Source organism: Crocodylus porosus, unplaced genomic scaffold (genome assembly GCF_001723895.1).
Source record: "Crocodylus porosus isolate Cpor-Errol unplaced genomic scaffold, CroPor_comp1, whole genome shotgun sequence".
Taxonomy (NCBI): domain Eukaryota; kingdom Metazoa; phylum Chordata; order Crocodylia; family Crocodylidae; genus Crocodylus; species Crocodylus porosus.
In genome coordinates this window covers 67,060,439-67,077,936 of record NW_017728947.1, presented here as the reverse complement: position 1 = coordinate 67,077,936, position 17,498 = coordinate 67,060,439, and the positions used below count along the sequence as shown (strand labels likewise).

The 17,498-nt window shown below is 42.4% G+C and overlaps 1 protein-coding gene across 3 annotated transcripts in view; it reads left to right on the top strand.

Annotated features, from left to right (window-relative positions):
* Positions 1-388: 388 nt before the first annotated feature.
* The window catches only part of PRKD1 (protein kinase D1), a 276,582-nt gene continuing 259,472 nt past the window's right edge, over positions 389-17,498 (top strand). For 2 of the 3 annotated variants that reach the window (XM_019551745.1, XM_019551743.1), the window contains exons 1-2: positions 389-541; positions 947-1,135. In XM_019551745.1, the coding sequence (XP_019407290.1) occupies positions 524-541; positions 947-1,135 (207 nt within the window). In that variant the 5' untranslated portion in view covers positions 389-523. Of the gene's footprint in view, positions 542-867; positions 1,136-17,498 lie in introns of those variants that run through there. The other variant, XM_019551744.1, reaches the window with a different exon arrangement.

The window sequence follows — 17,498 nt, the reverse complement described above, 5'->3', positions numbered from 1 at the left end:
AGAACCTCTCTCTTGGTACCCAAGCTCCCCGCCGTTCAGTTCTTCCGCCGACTGCGCCCATTTCCAAGCGGAGGTTAGGAAATGTTGCCACCCAGATCCTGACGCTGGCATTGGCCTCGGAAGGCTTGTGCCAAGAGACCTGCCTTGTGCCTTGAAGTTGCCAAGTCTTTAAGTTTCCTAATGGGCCCCGCGCATCCCTCAGATTGAAGGGATTTTAAGGAAGAAACAGGTGGCATAGGTCTGCTCTTTATCCCTCGCTCCTTTGCTTCAGCTGCCTCCTGGAGGAGGAGAGGAGCCCCCCAGCAGCGCCGAGCCTGGGAAGGGAAGAAGCAGCTCCCCTCCCCCGCCAGTGCGCGCCTGGCTCCGGGGGGGGGGCAGCCCCGCTCGCTGCTCCAGCGTGTGCGTGCGGGAGGCTGGCGACAGGTTTCAGCTCCTACTTGGTGGCGGATCCTGCCGCCGAGCGCAGCTCCCCAGCCCAGCAGAGCCCGCGCCAGGCAAGGGCAGAGCCGGGCTCAGCGGCAGCATGAAAGCGGCGCTCAAGGTACCGGCCCGGCTGCGGCGGGGAGGATGCGGCGGGCTGCCCGCGCTCCCCCCGCGGAGGGCAGGTCCCGGAGGGAGCCGCTCCGCGCCCTCGGGACACGGCGGCGGCGGCTGTGGCTGCGCGGGCTCCCGCCCCCGCCCCCGCCCCACCCCCACCCCGCCCCCGCGGGTGTGTGTGCGCGCGTCTCTCGCCGCCTTTTCCTGTCTGCATCCTCCCCGGGCGTCCTCCGCCTCCTCCCCCCGCCATTTTCGGCCGGGAGCTGCGGCGGCGACAACTACTTCCCTGAAACTTTTTGCCGTGGCGGCGGGGGGAGGGCCGGGGGCCCCGCGGCAAAGCAGTGACGGCGGCGCTGTGTGTGTGTCTGTGTGTGTCTGTCCCCTGCCGGCCCCCGCGCCCCGCGGGCAGTTCTCCATGAGCGCCCCTCCGCTCCTGCGCCCGCCCAGCCCGCTGCTCCCGGCGGCCGGCGGCGGCGGCGTCTCCTTCCACCTCCAGATCGGGCTGAGCCGGGAGCCGGTGCTGCTGCTGCAGGACTCCGCGGGGGAGCTCAGCCTGGCGCACGTCCGCGAAATGGCTTGCTCCATCGTGGACCAGAAGGTAAGGCGGGGGCTCCGTCCCGCGCTCCCCGGGGAAGGGCCGCGGAGCCGCTCGAGGCGGGCGGGGCCCCCTCTGCTCCGCTCCGCTCCGCGCCGGCCCAGACCTGGGTGCGGGGAACAGGTCCGCTCTGGCGGCTGTCATCGGCCCCCGCCCGGGGAAACTTTGTGCTTTGGAGCAGCCTGGAGGCCGGGGGGAAGCGCGAGCGCGAGCCCCCGCCCTCCCCGGCCCGGGCATCAGGTGCCTCCCCGAGCTCCGGGGCGCGGGGACCCGGCGGGCTCCGCGTTCACTTCCTAGCGGGGCGGCGGGAGCCGCGGGGCTGCGAGGTAACAGGATCCCACTTGGGCAGCCCGCCGCATGCAGGGCGTCTTGTGGACAAATGGAGCCGGGTGCTAAAGGGCAGGTGGTGCGGGACACAGGGATGCGAGGTACCCCGGGGAGGGGGCTGGTGCTGAGTTTCAGCCTTGGGATCTGGCAGGTGACCTTCTTGCATAATGAACCTAACTGAATCTCACCCCTTTATGAGGGCTGTGGGTGTGAAACCATCCCATAGGCAAGGTCAGGGGTAGATTTCAGCTGGGAATTTTTGGTTCCAGGAACAGCCAGGAGCTTCCTCCAGGTGATACTCGCTGCCTGGGGACGGGTGAGGCCCCGGGGCTTGTAGCATGGGCTCCACTCTACTCTGTTTTCAAAGTTAAAAGTCAGTCGCAAGCACCTCATCTGACCTGACGGAAAGGCACTTCCTTGTTGTCAACTTCTCTGTTTTACCTGGCACGCCTGATTTCTTCTAAACCAATATTTTTCTCTTACACAAAGGGCTAACAGTAAACCCAAAGGGGAAACAGTGAGAAGGGCTGGGCACAAAGTGCTGTCAAATGCCTGCAGTAAATAAAGAGCAATCTTTTCTTTGTTATTGTTATTATTTTCGCTTTAAAAAGGGGAAAGAATTTCAGGCAAGTGTTTTTTGGTGGTGGTGGTTGTTGTTTTTTTAAACCTTGATGGTATCACTTGAAATCTTGGTATAGGGCCAGTCATACAAAGTTTCTTGAAATGTGGCAGACTATCCCCATCTTGTTTTTCAAGCGCCAGACGTGCCTTCTAAATAGTTTGAACAGCAAGTTTTTGGGGTCTAAATTGTGTACTGGTTTTACCTTTTAAGGAGCAGTTATTTGCTTCAGTGTGCACGTGTATTTAATTAAGTAAACACATCCTTTTGTTTAGCCATCCAATGTTTATTTTCAAAGCTAGACAGAAGCAGATTGCTTTTCATATAGAAGCCAGACATGCAGAGCTGTTTTCTTCTCGACCCTTCATAACTTATTGCACTGGGTGTAATAGAAGTGAGCTCAGATCACTGCAGCTGTTGTTCAGTTGTGTGCACTTAGTGTTTATTTCATGTTTGTAGTATTCTAGGCTGCGTTCTTTTAAATTATTTCACAACCATATTATGTTGCCTAAAGAGAATTTACTAATTTAAAGAAATTGGATATCATGACAGAGTGTAAGATGCTAGGTTTAGCCAGTGTAGGCATAACAATCTTGAACAGTTGCTTTATTTGATACAGTTACTATGTCTTTCTTTGAAAAAAAGAAACAGAAACTGAGGTGTCTTTTAAAGGTGGTGTCTTTCAATGTAGTGCTCTTCTTCCCAAAGTCAATCAGAGCCTGAGTTTGTTGCTCTTCAGGGGATACTGCAAAACTTCCTTGTTTCCTACAGCCTTTTCTGGGAGAGGGTGTCTTATGGAAGGGCAAAAATTCAAGGAGTTTAGTTTTAAGTTTTAGATGGTGGCATGCATCTACTGGGAATTTTCCCTTGGGTTTAAACCATCAAGTACCTACATGCACATTGCTTTACCTGCACAAGTAATTCAACACAACGTTACAACTTGCATGAGTAAAATTATACTATGTTAATATTTGCAGAATTGAGGCCTTAATTTATTTTTTTTAAAGGGCTGTGTGAGCATCAAGGAGCACTGCACTGTCACTGCTTAGTCTTCAGTGTCTAGGGCTAATTTAAAAAAAATAATAAGAAGACTATAAATATGAATAAGTATATAAATAATAAAGCAGCTCATGGCAGTGCTAAGTATACATGTTAAAAGTACCTAGAAGCAGTGATTACAGTTACTGTCTTTTGAAGTTGATTACACAAGCATTCTTAGATTCTTTTCATGTTTTAGAAAATAACTAAGAAGCTATGGTGGAGTTAATCAAGCAAGAAACTATTCAACTTCCTATAAGCATAACTGGAGTAAGTGTCCACTTACTCCTCTGTTTTCTGAGTATTTATAATGTTGTTCTCTAATGTTCCAAAGCTTGCAAACAGGTTGTTGCATCAAGAGCATGTTTTCTTGTTACCTTACAACACGCCTGTTATATTTAGAAGAACACATTGCTGCAGCTCTTTTGAAGGTATTTCTTTACTTCTGATAATATAGAAAACATTAATATGTTTGTCAGGGTTAAGGAGGAAATTATACAGGACTGACTACAGTATGGAAACATCAGATAGTTTTAAGTTCTTTTGTGCTCACTGAATAGGTACATGCTACCTCCCAGGAAAGTCCTGTCTTTTATGCAACTATTCCGAATCGGTGTCATAAAGACATAGACAGCTGTCTGTCTGTACTAGACAATTGGTACCATGCTAGTCTGTCAAAAGCAGTTGTACCTCCTTTGTGGTGCTCGTAAACTCACAGAAGGTATAGGATTACTGGGTGTGTGTTTATAGGTTAGGCTGTATGTGTAGATATCCTTGAGCCTGTATGAAATCAGTGAAGATTTCACTACAAAATGGGGTTTATTTGCCTGCATCTTTCTGCAGAATTAGGGTATTTGGTTATGTTATGGCAAAGATGAAATACTTAACTTTGTACACTGTGAGTAGTACTACTGAAGTCGATTAGATCTGTTGGAGCCTGTGAAGTTTAACATATGTCTGTAGGATCAGACCTATAAAAGCTGTGGATGTTTGAACCATGTGTTTACTTACATATGTACATGTGTGCATGCAGCTACTCTCCCCCAGTAATGACAGTATTCAAAATGCAATGGCTTGGGTAGTTTTGCTTTGTAAGAGGACATAGTTACATTAACAGTTAATAACCTTTTTATGACTTGGTAAGTTTCCTTTTTTTTTTTTTTCTTTATTAAAACTAGTACTGGGAAAATCTTCAAGCCTGTCCGTATGGGGTTATTTGTTTTATGGTTGAAGTGGAGCTCTATCATTCAACTTATGTTCTAGTTGGAAAGGAGTGAGAATCAACTACTGAATGTGTCAACACTTGACTTTTTAGAGTAGCTCACTTGATAAAAAAACTGAGCAAATATTGTAAAAGAGAGGATTTGTTCTTTGACACAATATAATGTCTTGGGACTAAGTTCTAAGGAAAGGCATAATATGTAACAAAACTAACTACTTGCCTAAACAGTTGCCCAAAGTGTCAAAGTAGAAAACAGCTGTATAAGTTTCTTTTTTTAATATACCCCCATTCTTTTGGCAGCATTAAATAAAGTTGAAGGAAAAAATCCTATTTTGTAACATACGGTTTGATATGTAGACTAGTGAAAGAAAATTTACACAAAAGTTAGCTGAAACTACTTGTTTCCATTCGGTTCTAATACATGGTGGTAATGTGCTGCTGTGCTGTACTTCTTTGATATTGAGAAAATGCATATCTTTTATTACAAATAATGTTACAGCTAACAGACTTAGATATCATTGTCTGTTTGCAAACATTAAATCCCTGATTGAGAGAGATTTTTTAATTCTGCAACATGAAAATATGGATTTTTATGAGATGGTCACTGGTGATGCAAGAAAATATCAGCCGGTCCCTTGACAGCCAGAGGCAAAGGAGTTGTCAGTAGAAGAACCATACGTCATGTCTCATCCCAAACTCGCAATGCAATTACATGATGAGCTGTAGAAGGGTGTTCGATTGTGACTTGGGTAGCCAGGATGCATGGCCTGTGTGTTTTAGTGTGGTTATTGTACTCAGGTTGGATCACTTAATCTGTAAATAGAATATACGGGCACAGAATTGGCTTACTGTGGGTACAATTAACATTGCTGTTGCTCTGCTGCTGCTATTTAGTTGAAAAAGTTGACAGAGAATTTGTCTTGTAGATCATCTTAATAAGTTTTTTTGAGAGGTTAAGTATACTATAGACTTGTGATTGACTTCTTGCCTTGCCTTGACTTTTTTTGCCTTTACTGAATTTCTTCAATAAAAATGTAATTTAAAAGAATAGGCCATTTTAATAATGGAGAATTGCAAATAAAATAATTGAAATGGTGTTTTGCAACGAGAATGTTGAACCTATGTACTTGTATGTTAATAATAGCTGCTAATGACACATGCCTTTGAGATTTTTGCTTGAGCAGTCGGAGTCTGAACCTGGAGATTTTTAAAAGTTTCTATACTCAGACATACTACCTATCACTGAGTTGAGAGATGCATGCATTTAGTTATAGGCACTCACTTGTTTATTGTCTTTCTTGGCTGTCTTTGGTCAGGGACACCTAGCTGGCTGTGTCAAAAATAGTCCTGGTGTGTACTTGCCCATGATCCTTAACTCTGACCCGGGGAAGTGGGGTAGAGATTTTCATCTAAAGAAAAATTTAGTATTAAAATGTGCTTTCTCCTTTCCTGCTGTCATTTCAAACAACCCCAGAGATCATATGGGGTTTGTTTACTTGAAAGGGACTTCTTCTTCCTTCCTCATCTTCATAAACCATCCTAAAACAAACAAGAGTGTGTCAGTAATCAAAGGAATACTGGGGGCAGGAGTTAGGAAATGAAGTTAGTAGAGAGAGAATTTCTTCTTTATAAAAAAAGGACTCAAGGACTTGCTTCTCTGACCAAAACTCATAAATGTTCAGCTCAGCACACAAAAACAGACATGTATATGTTAGTTGTACTACGAGAGGGCTCTTTCTCAGGAAACCTTGAGCAGTAGGTAAAGAAAAACACTTCCTTGAACTTCCTACCCAATGTGGGTCTTTTTTAGAATTGGTCGTTTCCTTGTGTGCCCCTGTGAACAAACAAGAGAGGTAACTTTCTTTTCTGTGATTTGAGGTGTTTTCCCACCAGATACAGAAACACATTTCAGCCTTATAAAAACACTAACAAATTGCCTGTAATTGTCTTCTCACAGTAGCCTGGAGCCAGCTCCCGCTTTTCCTCAGCTGGCACCTCCCTCTGACTGCCCTGCTGTGCAGGGCTCCTGGTGTCCTTAAACAGCATTATGGACAGAGAGACGGGCTAAGCCCTTTATATAGGGAGAGATAGAGGATATATTGTTTCTAATAAAAAGGTGACACCTAATTTAAACTGGCCTGCACATTTTAGAAAAGGGACAAATACTACATTTGGACCCCAATAAGTTACTTAGCTGGTACAGAAAAGGAACCAGACAAATCAAAGCTATGGATCATTATTGTAGGAAGAGTATAGGTAGAGCTACAATAGGTAATATAATTATATTATTGCCTGTAAATATCATTACTAGATAAGACCGTTATAAAAAGGTCAGCTCAATTTCAAGTATACAAATAAAAAGACCCATGTAGGTTTGGAAAAAAACCACAGAAATTATGGTTCTATTCAATGGTTCTTTAAAAATATTTTACTAGCTCCAAATGTGACTTCTGGAGCTTAGTCATGCTTGATATTTTCCAAATAGAAAGATCAAGAGATCTTTGTGAAAAAGCTCTTAAAGCTTTTTAAGAAAGAGACACCCTTTTTGGAAAGAGCTCAGACAGTATCCAATGAGATATGGTGAATGGACACTTGAAAAAGTTTTGACTAAAGGAAGTCAGATTGGATTAGGAATGGGCAATTGTTGGATAAGTGATGTGTTGTTTGGGTACTATTGTGCTGGGTAAGGCAAATATTGTGGATATAGAATATTCATATCTTCTAAAAGCCTTTGATCAAGTTCCACATTGGAGTCTAAAGGCTGCAGAGTGAAGTGCCATGGAAGAAGCCATAAATGTAATGTTTTGCACTGAGAACTGATCTAGCAGCAAAACCAGTGAGACAACTGGTTTGAAAGGGGTTTCAAAGTAGTGGTTTTAGGAACTCTGTTAATTTATAAATAATGATTTAAACCTAAGTAAATTTGAGAGCAGTGTCTCAGAGCTATACACAGATTCCTGTTATACGTTTTGTGATTGTTTCATATGCAGTACTTAAACTCCATTGACATCCCTGGAAGTCCCACATCCCTAATATTAAAGAGGTCTATGAGGGAGGAATTCAGATAATTTAGCCCATATTTTCTGTATGATAGAGTATATAATGAGGCTTAATTCAGGTGGATTCGGAATGACTTAGATTATATAGGAGACCCGGTGATAAAGTACAAAACATAGAGAAGTTTATGATAATTAAGAGTACTCTGGGAATGAAGAACCCATTGTTCAGCAGATGGAAAAAGATCTGGGGATTAATGTGGAAAAATCATGGAACAAGGACAAAGTCAAACAAGTAAAGACAAATAAGGTATTAGATTTTATTAACAACATCATAGACTCTAAAGCTCTCATGTTAGACATTTGTTAGAAACCCCCTTGCAGAACTGTATGAGAAGGTGGTTGCTGTATCATAGGAAGGAAACTATTTGTGAAACGACAATGCGCTGAAAAGCAATAAAAAAAAAAAAAAAAAAAAAACTAGGACAAAATGGGGTAAGGAGGGAAAAATACTTACTGAATGCCAAAAAAACCCCAGTGTGGGTAGGGGAAAATGCAATGGTTTAAACAAGGTGACAAGTTTTGTTTTGTGATTGTTATTGATTTCTTATACATTAAGCTATTTTGTTAAATCTTTTTTTTAATTACTGCAATCTGTTTTTCAATGTATACAGTTTCTTTGGGCAAATGCTACGGGGAAAGTTAACAGTGTAAATATAGAGTTTGGTAAGAAATGCAATGTTTTGATGAAAATTATGGTGAACCATAAAGGTCTATAATGGATAATAAGATCTAGACATAGTTTTTAAGTAGTATTATCACATCTATGTTTATTTTATTAAGTTGCTTTCTGTGTTTAATACTGTGAGCCCCCTCTAGCTATGTGATTTTTTTTTTTTTTTTTTTTTGTTGCCTAGCTGACATTGAATATATTGGTGTTGGAACTGGTTATAGTGTATGTTTATGGCCTTATTAAGATCTGGAAGATTCAAATATATTTTTTTCCTGTGATTGTTAATTTAAAGTGTAGTTGTGTTCACTTTAGCTAACGTACCCATCATTTTTTAATAGCTGATTGCAACTTTGAGTCTATCAGAAAATGTGATGTCATATCTGCAACGTCTGTACGTATGTTGTCTCTCAGAACTGTCCATGTTCCCTGAAGATATTTGGGGGTATGTGCAGGCTTCAAATGTTTGAAGCTTTAGCAACTTGGTTTAAGCTGTTTGAAATCCCATTAGTTGAAAGCTGGACAAGCATGCAGTGGGCTGGCTGGGTGTGCTGCAGATGGCCTGCACTGCTGGTAACACCCAGCCCCAGAGATTGCATCCCAGAGTGCTTGCTAGACTCCACTGCCTACCTGGAAACAGCTGACAGCAACTCAGAGTATAGGTCAGGGCTGGGCATCCCTTCCTGATGACTCCCCTTCCCTCCCTTGTAGCTGCCAGGCTGTATGACAGAAGATCCAAAGTGGGTCTGCTGTCTTTTGAAGCTGAAGCTTTGGCTGTGGTAGGAGGGCTTCGGTCATAGGGAGCTGGGGCTGTGCCCCTGCCATGGTGGCCAGTACTGGGACTCCAGCCATGGCAGTGGGGAGACGGTGTTGACCACAGGGATCCTGGGGCAGCAGACCTACCACTGCAGCCAAAGCTGGAAATCGAGTGTGCTGGCCATGTTTCCTCTGATTGAAGGGTTGCGAACCCTTGTATGCTGAGCATTTCAACAGGTGGAACTGCAATTGCACTGGTTAAACTCTTTTGCAGTATCCTGGGTGTTTAATTAATAATTAATCCTTTGGAAGTGAGGGCCTTAAACTCTAATGAGCATTTTTAGAAAATAATGAACTTGGTTGAGCTCAGTGAAAATTTCTCTTTTTAGTAGTCTGATTTAGGCCTTGAGTCGTGCTACTCTGAGCGTGGCTTCTGATTCAGATTCTATCCTGAATGTCCTATATATACTGTATGTGACTACTTTATTTGGAATGGCATTGCATCTTCCCTTAAATTGTCTGATAAAATATTTTCTACAGCTTCATCATAAAACTTTAATTTTATAGGTATATTTCTTGAGTTTCAAGCTTCTGTTGGAGTAGTTATATGAGCTTTGTTTTTTTTCTATGGTACTACATTTGTAAGAATTCAGACTGTCTTTTTTAATTGTAAATTAGTGTCTTTTTCTTCAGGTGACTTGTTGCTCTCTACCTCTGTGCATAGTAATATTACTTTCCACATGTGACATACAGCCATGAACAGGACATGTTCACTGTAGGTTAGTTCAGCAAGTTTTTACATGATATGTTTTTAAAGTTAGAAAGTTTGAACAGCATAAACAAACTTTAGTGTGTTGCCCAGACATGATCTCCATTTGCATTTTTCTTTTTCTGAAATCCCTATGCATGTCCAGCACTTCTGCAAGCACAAACATGCCTCTTTCATATTATCTCTCTGTGATTTGATGTCTTACTTATCATGTTTATTGTTGCCAAAGTTAATGTTTTAGTTTTTGATTAGTTCTTGCATGTATTTTCACTTGTAGTCCCAGCTGATGATATAATAGATTTTGTATGATTTAGAAAGGAATATTTTTAGGGTTAAAATAATTTCTAACCTTTATTTGCACTGCTTATGGCAGCAGCTTGAAGTCCGCACCTCAAATCACTGCATGAGGTAGATTTTTAAGTTTTAAGTCTCATTGCTGTTTTATCTGCTGGAAGAACTTCTATAAAGTTTAGTGTTACTCCTGTCACCTTGCTTTCAATGTCACAATACTAGCTAGAAGTAATAGTGTGGAAAGTTTTTACTAATCCAGATATAGGTCACTGACTTGGGTGTAAGTATAAGTCTATAACACTTTATCTGTGGTGGCGTACTTTCACTTCCCTTCTGCATTTGCTGGTCCCTAACCCATCTTGCAATTCTGCTTGCTTTCTCACTCGAAGAACCTTGGCCAGGAGAAATACTTGCCCTCTTTGCACTATGTAACATGTATCATTGTCAAACACCACACTGTGGTCTGCAACATAACTAAATAGCCATAGGCTGTCATTTGTGTATGTGCTATAGTTGCTGGCACACAGAAACAGTGAAAAAATTACTAAGGACAGGGTACAGTTGCATATCTTGAACTATAAATAATAACAAAAAGAACATAGAAGTTCTGCAACTTACTTGGATTGTAGCCCTTTTTTTTTTGTATGCCTGTGTTTAGAAATTTCTCTTAGTAGATGACAATCCAAAGCTTTTTGCATGCCATATTAAATACAAAGTATACATTATACTGCCATATAATTTCAGCATTTTAACTCTTTACATGTATTAAATTCTATTTTCAAAGTGAACTTTCCTATTTTTAACATATACATCTAATCTTAAATCACGTTCAGTTTCTTCTCTTTTCAAGATGTTAAATAGACCTGCCTTTTAAAGATGAAATACTTTTATGCTTTAGGAACTCTATACCATAATCTCATCAATTTCAAAATTATACAGCAGATGCAGCTGTGATCAGGACTACTGTGTCCAGTCTTAAAAGTACTATATTTTGAATATTTATATTGCTCTGCTGGATTAAAAAAAAATCCCTCCCTTCTAACTAAGGAAATCCTAATACATGTCAGCTCAAACTGCTTAGTTCAGCAACACTAAACTATTAAACATATTGGATTAGATTTCTTTGCGCTTATATTACTTAGTGGTAAGGGTGTTACAGGTCCCATGTGCATCCACAGATGATATGAATTATTATAGACCTAGTCACTAGCCTGAACTAGGCATCTTAAGTTACAGTAGCTTTGGAGGTCCCTGCATATTGGCCAAAAAGTATGGATGTTACATAAGTAGGAGCTTATCTAGGATTTAGATTAGTGTGGAAATCTAATGCTTGGGGAAAGCTTCTTTTGAGCAGGGGAAGAATATACTGTCTTGTGTCTTACCTGTTAAAGGTTTTCCACATGACAGTCTTCAGAGGATATGAGTTGTTATAGACCTAAGCTTCATAGCCATGACTTCATAGTGCAGGGGTGTCAAATGTCTCCCTGACCTGGATCTGTACTGTGGGGCTCCTTGCAGGCCAGATGTGAACGTGGTGGTGGTGGTGGGGTGAGTGGCAGAAATGGCAGATGTTTTTTCCTTCCCTGCTCCCAGCTGCTGACACATATCCCCAATGGAGCTCTGTGCCCCACATTTCAGCAGCAGGCTTTGCCCCTACTCACCCTGTCCCTAAATTCCCGGTTCCTCTAAAAGCCCTGAAGGTGAGATGATGAAGTTTTGCAGGCCAGATTATCCATGAATTATACGTTTGACCCCCCCGATTCAGTGCAAGCTGTAGTTGCTCATGTTTTTAACTCTGGAGGTTTCCAGGTTGATCCTCATCAAAGAGGGTTATACTTTTATACAGTGACATATTGCAAATGTAGACATGCATTGTACTATTCCACTATGTTCTCATGATCTTTTCATTTTGAGGTTTTATATTGCTACTCAGGTAAACTAGGAATTAAAGAAAAAAACTCTGCTGAATGCATCATATACAACCTCTCAAGTAACTACTGTACTTTGTGTATGGGTACATACTGGTTTGTGGGCGTGCAGTGTATTCCTTAAGTAGGAGGCAAGGACTTTCATTAAAATTTAAATTGTGGTTTTTCTGAGTTTGTATGTGGGATTTTCTGCATAATGCTGCAATAGCCAAACTGCTGTTGTTGACAGTAAGGCTAAAACTCCTATTGACCTTAGTGAGAGAAGGATTGGGCCAATGGTTAATTGAATGCATTTGAAAAAAATGTACATTTTCTTCAGTATGGCAATACAAAACTGTGCAGAAGATGGGCAGCCACTTTTCCAGTATCCCTTTTCAGGGGGGAGGTAGCTGTTCTGAAAAGAAAAACTTCTGAGGAAAGAGATTCTCTGAAGTAAAACTTTAAACAGGGTGAAGAAAAGTGTGGGTGAACAAACCTTTTGATGAAGGTTGGAGTGCGTGTTTTTGATAATGCAGCTGTCATCTCTCTTACCTAACAGGACATCAGCTTTGATGCTTTTAACTGTCTCAGGAGGTCTCTCTTTTAGCAAGGTTGGTAAATCATTGTAGCAGAAGGAGTCATAATTGTAGCTAACAAATGCTTGGGCGAAATGTTATGAAAGGCACACTAGAAGTGTCTTGTTTCTCAGTGTTTCGACTGTCAAATCTCATCTAAATTTAGCTGCAGCAGTTAGAAGCATAATTGTACAAATAATAAAGAAAATGACACACAGTATGATATGACTGGAGAAACAGTGATCCAGAAAATATCTTCAAAACCCAGCAGTTCTGGGGAAAAAAATAATATTTGTACTAGGTGACTGGATGCATATGCTACCATTCTTCTTTTGTACCTTAGCTATGTGTATGGCCATGCTTTTCATTTCATGCTATCTGAATCTTACCTTTAAGAAATGTAGAGTGACAGGAAGAATCCAGAATTCATGATTGTATTCCAGGGTTATATTTCAAGAAAAAGTCCTACTGGTCCTTCCATCTTGATTTTTGTTTGACAAAAAACCTGGCTAAGGTTGTGATAAAGTAGAAATGTCTCAAATCAGTAGAAGGAGTAATAATAATGGTATTCCAACTTTGCTTTAATATAATTTGATTTCAGTCCTACCTGGCATTGAATTTTAATATTCCTCTTGAGCTTGTGAACTTTGGCATGATCATTAACAAAGATTCTTCTGTCGTCTTTTGAAATAATGAATAAACTCTTGCTTATATGGCCCAGTTGGTATTTCTTAGATCATTTGTAGACTATGGGTGGCATTCTGTTCTTTCTTGATTTAAGTGGTCAGTTTTCAGGTGTCTACAGGGCACTTTCAGGACTTGCATGTCCCGTAATATTCTATTCCTGGGCACATAGCTCTGCACATGTGAGGGACTTCATATATTCACAGACTGAAGCAATTAGTTCTTTCCATCTTTTCCCCCCAAAGAGCTTGGTGGATAAGGCATTCTCCTGGGAATCTAGAGGTCCTGGATCATAGAATCATAGAAAATTAGGATTGGAAGGGGATCTCAGGAGGTCGTCTAGTCTAACCCCCTGCTCAAAGCAAGACTATTCCTGCGTAGATCATCCCAGCCAAAGATTTGTCTAGCCAGGTCTTAAAAACCTCCAAGAATGGAGATTCCACCACCTCTCTGGTTAACCTGTTCCAGTGTTTTATACCCTCCTAGTAAGAAAATTTTTTCTGATATCTAACCTAAACTTCCCTTGCTGCAACTTGAGACCATTGCTTCTTGTTCTGTTGCTTTCACTCAAATAGAGTTTGATTCTGGATACGTCTGACTTTACAGTCCAGTGTGTTAACCACCCCACTGCAGGTCAGCCGTTATCTAGCAACTTCTCTAGTCCTCTTTTTGAATCTGGTGCTCTTGGCAGGAGAGGAGGTCTGCAGGAAGGCATGTGGGTCCAGGAGGAAGCAAATAAATCAGAGTGGTTCAGTGAAGTGGGGTGATAGCCAGGAAGGCAGAAGGTCCTGACTTCTGGCTGGGGCAAGTTTCCTTCTTGCATTGTTTGCCATCTTTTCTTCCAAGGACTATTAGTGGTTCAGCTTCATAAGGAATGCCAGAGAGGGGAGTAATGCCTGACCTGTGGTGGGATGGGAAGAGTGCTGTTCTGGGAAGTGAAAGAAGCCCTGTTTCAAAACTCCTTTAGGAGAGGAGGACCTCCAGCATGTGAGGTGAGTACCCTTACCACTGAGCTGTGTGGACAGAAGAGAGAGAGAGAGACATGTATACAGTCTTTTTCCATTCATAAGTCCAAGTCCAGTAGTTGTCATTTCTGGACTACTGCATTTTCAGATATCTAAATATGTTGCATGTCTAAAAGGGACAGGTGTAAGGACTATGGCTGCTCCTGTGCATGGTTTGTCAGCCTGATTATGCAGTCATGTACATGCATAATAGGGCTGTGCGAAGCTTTGGTTGCTGATTCGATTCGGAGGAGAATATGTCTGATTCGGCCGTTGAATCTCTGAATCTGAATTGAATCAGGAAAACAATACAAAGTTCCGAATTGATTAGAAGCACCAAATTGATTTGGAAAAAGATTCGGAGAAGATTTGGCGATTCAGGCAGTTCCTGCTCACTGCCGCAGGGAGCCGGACCCAGACTCCATGCTGGTAAGTAGAGGGTGGGGGAGGAGGGACCATGGTGGGGAGGGGACCTCTGCTCTCCCAGATCCATCAATGGCTGCCTCACCTGGCCCCAGTGTCCTGGTGCTTTAAAAAAAAGCCCCGCACTCACTGGCTGCTGCAACAGCTGTTGGGGCCTTTGGGGGCTCATGGCAGAGATGCCCATGCAGCACAGGGCACTGGGGGGCAGCAGGGATTGCCCCCCCCCCCTTGTCTGGTAGGAGCCACTGAGTGTGGGGCTTAAAAAACAATTTTTTAAAAAAGTGCCAGGACACTGGGCCTGGGCAGTGTAGTCATTGATGAGGCTGGGAGAGTGGGCGGGGATGGGGCCAGTTGATTCGCCAGTTCGGCAGTGGCCGATCTCTGAATTGGAGTCAGCCGAATTGAATCAGGATGGTGATTCAAATCACTGAATCGAATCACTGTTGGTCAAATCCAAAGTGAATACTAGCTGCTTTGCACAGACCTAATGTGTAGGGCTATTCACCCAAGAACAGAATACCCCTGGTTATGTAAGTACCAGAAATGACCACTTAGATGACCAAGAAAGAATAGAATGCTATGGATCTATGGATGTTTTGTGTCTTGTGAATGTATGCTCCATACATAATTGCTGATTGCTCTTTATAGAATATAGTTTGGTTTGCGTATTTTGTGCATTTTTCCTTTAGTAGCATGCCTCCAAAAGGTAAACTCAAAGGAGGTGTATCCTTAATGATGCAACTGTTATACAATAGTAGTTGTTATCGCATTATATACACGCCATAGTAATATACTTAAAGAAAGGAGAATGTACAAAGAAAAAGATATAGCACTGGCTTGGATATGGTTGCTAAATAAAAGATGGAAAAATAACTGGTAAACTTATTTTTTTTAAACAATGCTTTTGCATTTTTATGTTCTCTTGGATGCATTGCTCATATTGGGGTTCTGTTGAGAGGAGAGTTCCCTTATATAACATATGATTTAAATGGGTAACGGGGAGAGTCCATGCCTTGAAGAGCTTACAATAAGCGTGAGGTGGTAGCCTAACGTTCCAAAAATCGTTTGGAACAATGAACCACTTTTAAACCTCAATTTCCTTTGGACTGCAAGGCTAGGGACAGACATTACACAAACTGGTTTAAGAGATCACAAACTGGTTTAAACCTGTAACAGAACACATGTTCAGTGTAAATAAACCAGTTTGAAAATGGCTGAAACCGGTTTGAGATAACCCTGATTCAATGTAGTATCAGACTTAACTGATTTGGCTCAAACCGCAACCCAGACCCCTTGCTGGTTTAATACAAGTCAGACACCCCCAGCATCCCGGCATGCTTTCTGGGCTGGGTGGGACTTTCTCTGCAGGGTTGGCCCCCCCTCTGCTCCCTGGCTGGAGCTCTGGCACAGACTTGCAGGCACAGAGTGTCTGCCTGGCTAATCCCTTCTAAGCAGGGATTATTCCCCCCTCCCCTCTGCCTTACACAGACACCTGAGCATTAGCTGGCAGACCACACATTGGCTAGGGTCTGCGCTGTGGGAGAGGACAGAGGCAGACAGGCTTTTTGGAGCTAATCAACAGGTAGCTTAATGTCCTTCCTTGGAAGAGCTGTTTAAGAAGAGCTCCATTAGTTAATGGAGAGAGGCTTTGTTTTCCTAATGAGCTGATGAACACTGAGTTAATGGTGATAAACATTCCCTGCTGGGCAGTTCAGGAGTGGGGGGAGGGGAGGAATAATCAGATTCTCCTGCCAGGATTTGGCCACATCCCCCTTAGTTTTGCTCAGTGGAAGCAAAGGGAGGCCTGCTGTAGCACCCCCACCCTGCTTCTAGCCTGAGCCACTGTAGGCATGCCCCTGCATTTCTGGGATGTCTGTCTGGGTTACAAACTGATTCAGCCTAGTCAGGTTAGACTAACTTGCAAAGATTGAATCAGTTCAGGCTCAAGCTTTTTGAATGCCTGTCCCTAGCCCAAGTTACTGTTACCAACTTTTTAATTGAAAACACTATAAAGGTGCATGGGGTCGGGCCACAGTTTGCAGACCAGTGCTGTAGATTAGTGGAAAAAAAAATAGGAACAAAGGGAAACATGAGTTGGTGCTAGTTGTCACAAAAAACATGAACTCTCTAAGCATTGTTAAGAAGGTTTGAAGAAGCTAGAGAGGTGAGACTTCATAGCAGTGATATTCCTCTATGAGGGTGCCACAGTGCACTATGATGGCTTGAGATCCTTTTGAAGGTGCCACAGGGTGCCATGCTATGTTAGCATTGTTAGGCATGCCAAACATGTTTCACAAAGTAAACCTCAATTCTTTGCTACAGAAAAAAATGTTCTATTTTTCCATAGTCAAAAAATGAGTGAAAACTAAGAGCTGACATTTGCTGAGGGGTGCCCTGAGTCTAGTTAGGTTGTGTACAACAGCTTTACGAGTACTTATGAGATGCTTTTGTGCATCAAGGGTGGCATTGGAGAAACCACAATGCTTCTTGGAAAAATTTAAGAATGAGCAATGAAGATGGGTAGTATCTGTGGAATAGAGACATTTGGAATCTCAAATTTGGGTTAGGAATGATGGGTTGGACAGTGAAAGTATTTTGCACATGATACAGTGATGAAGGGAGAGATATGAAGGGATCAAAAGAAAGGGTAATGTGATTGATAAGTAGCATGCCTCAAAGAGGATAGAACGGATAGATCTAAGTGGAACAATGTGGAATATGTCAATGCCAGGGAAGAAGAGATTTCACTGAAATGTAAAATATGAAGAAATGCACAAGAGATTAAACTACCTTGATGGGAAGGAAAGGTGGATCTTAAGAATGATCTGCAGGAGGAAGAGGGAAGACATTAAGACAACTTGGTTTATAGTTAGAGAGAGAGAGTCAGAGTGATGATAAAACTCATGTTTAGGTTAGATATTAGGAAGAACTACTTCACGGTAAGGGTGGCCAGAGCCTGGAACAGGCTTCCCAGAGAGGTGGTGCTCTCACCTTCCCTGGAAATCTTCAAGAGGAGACTGGATAG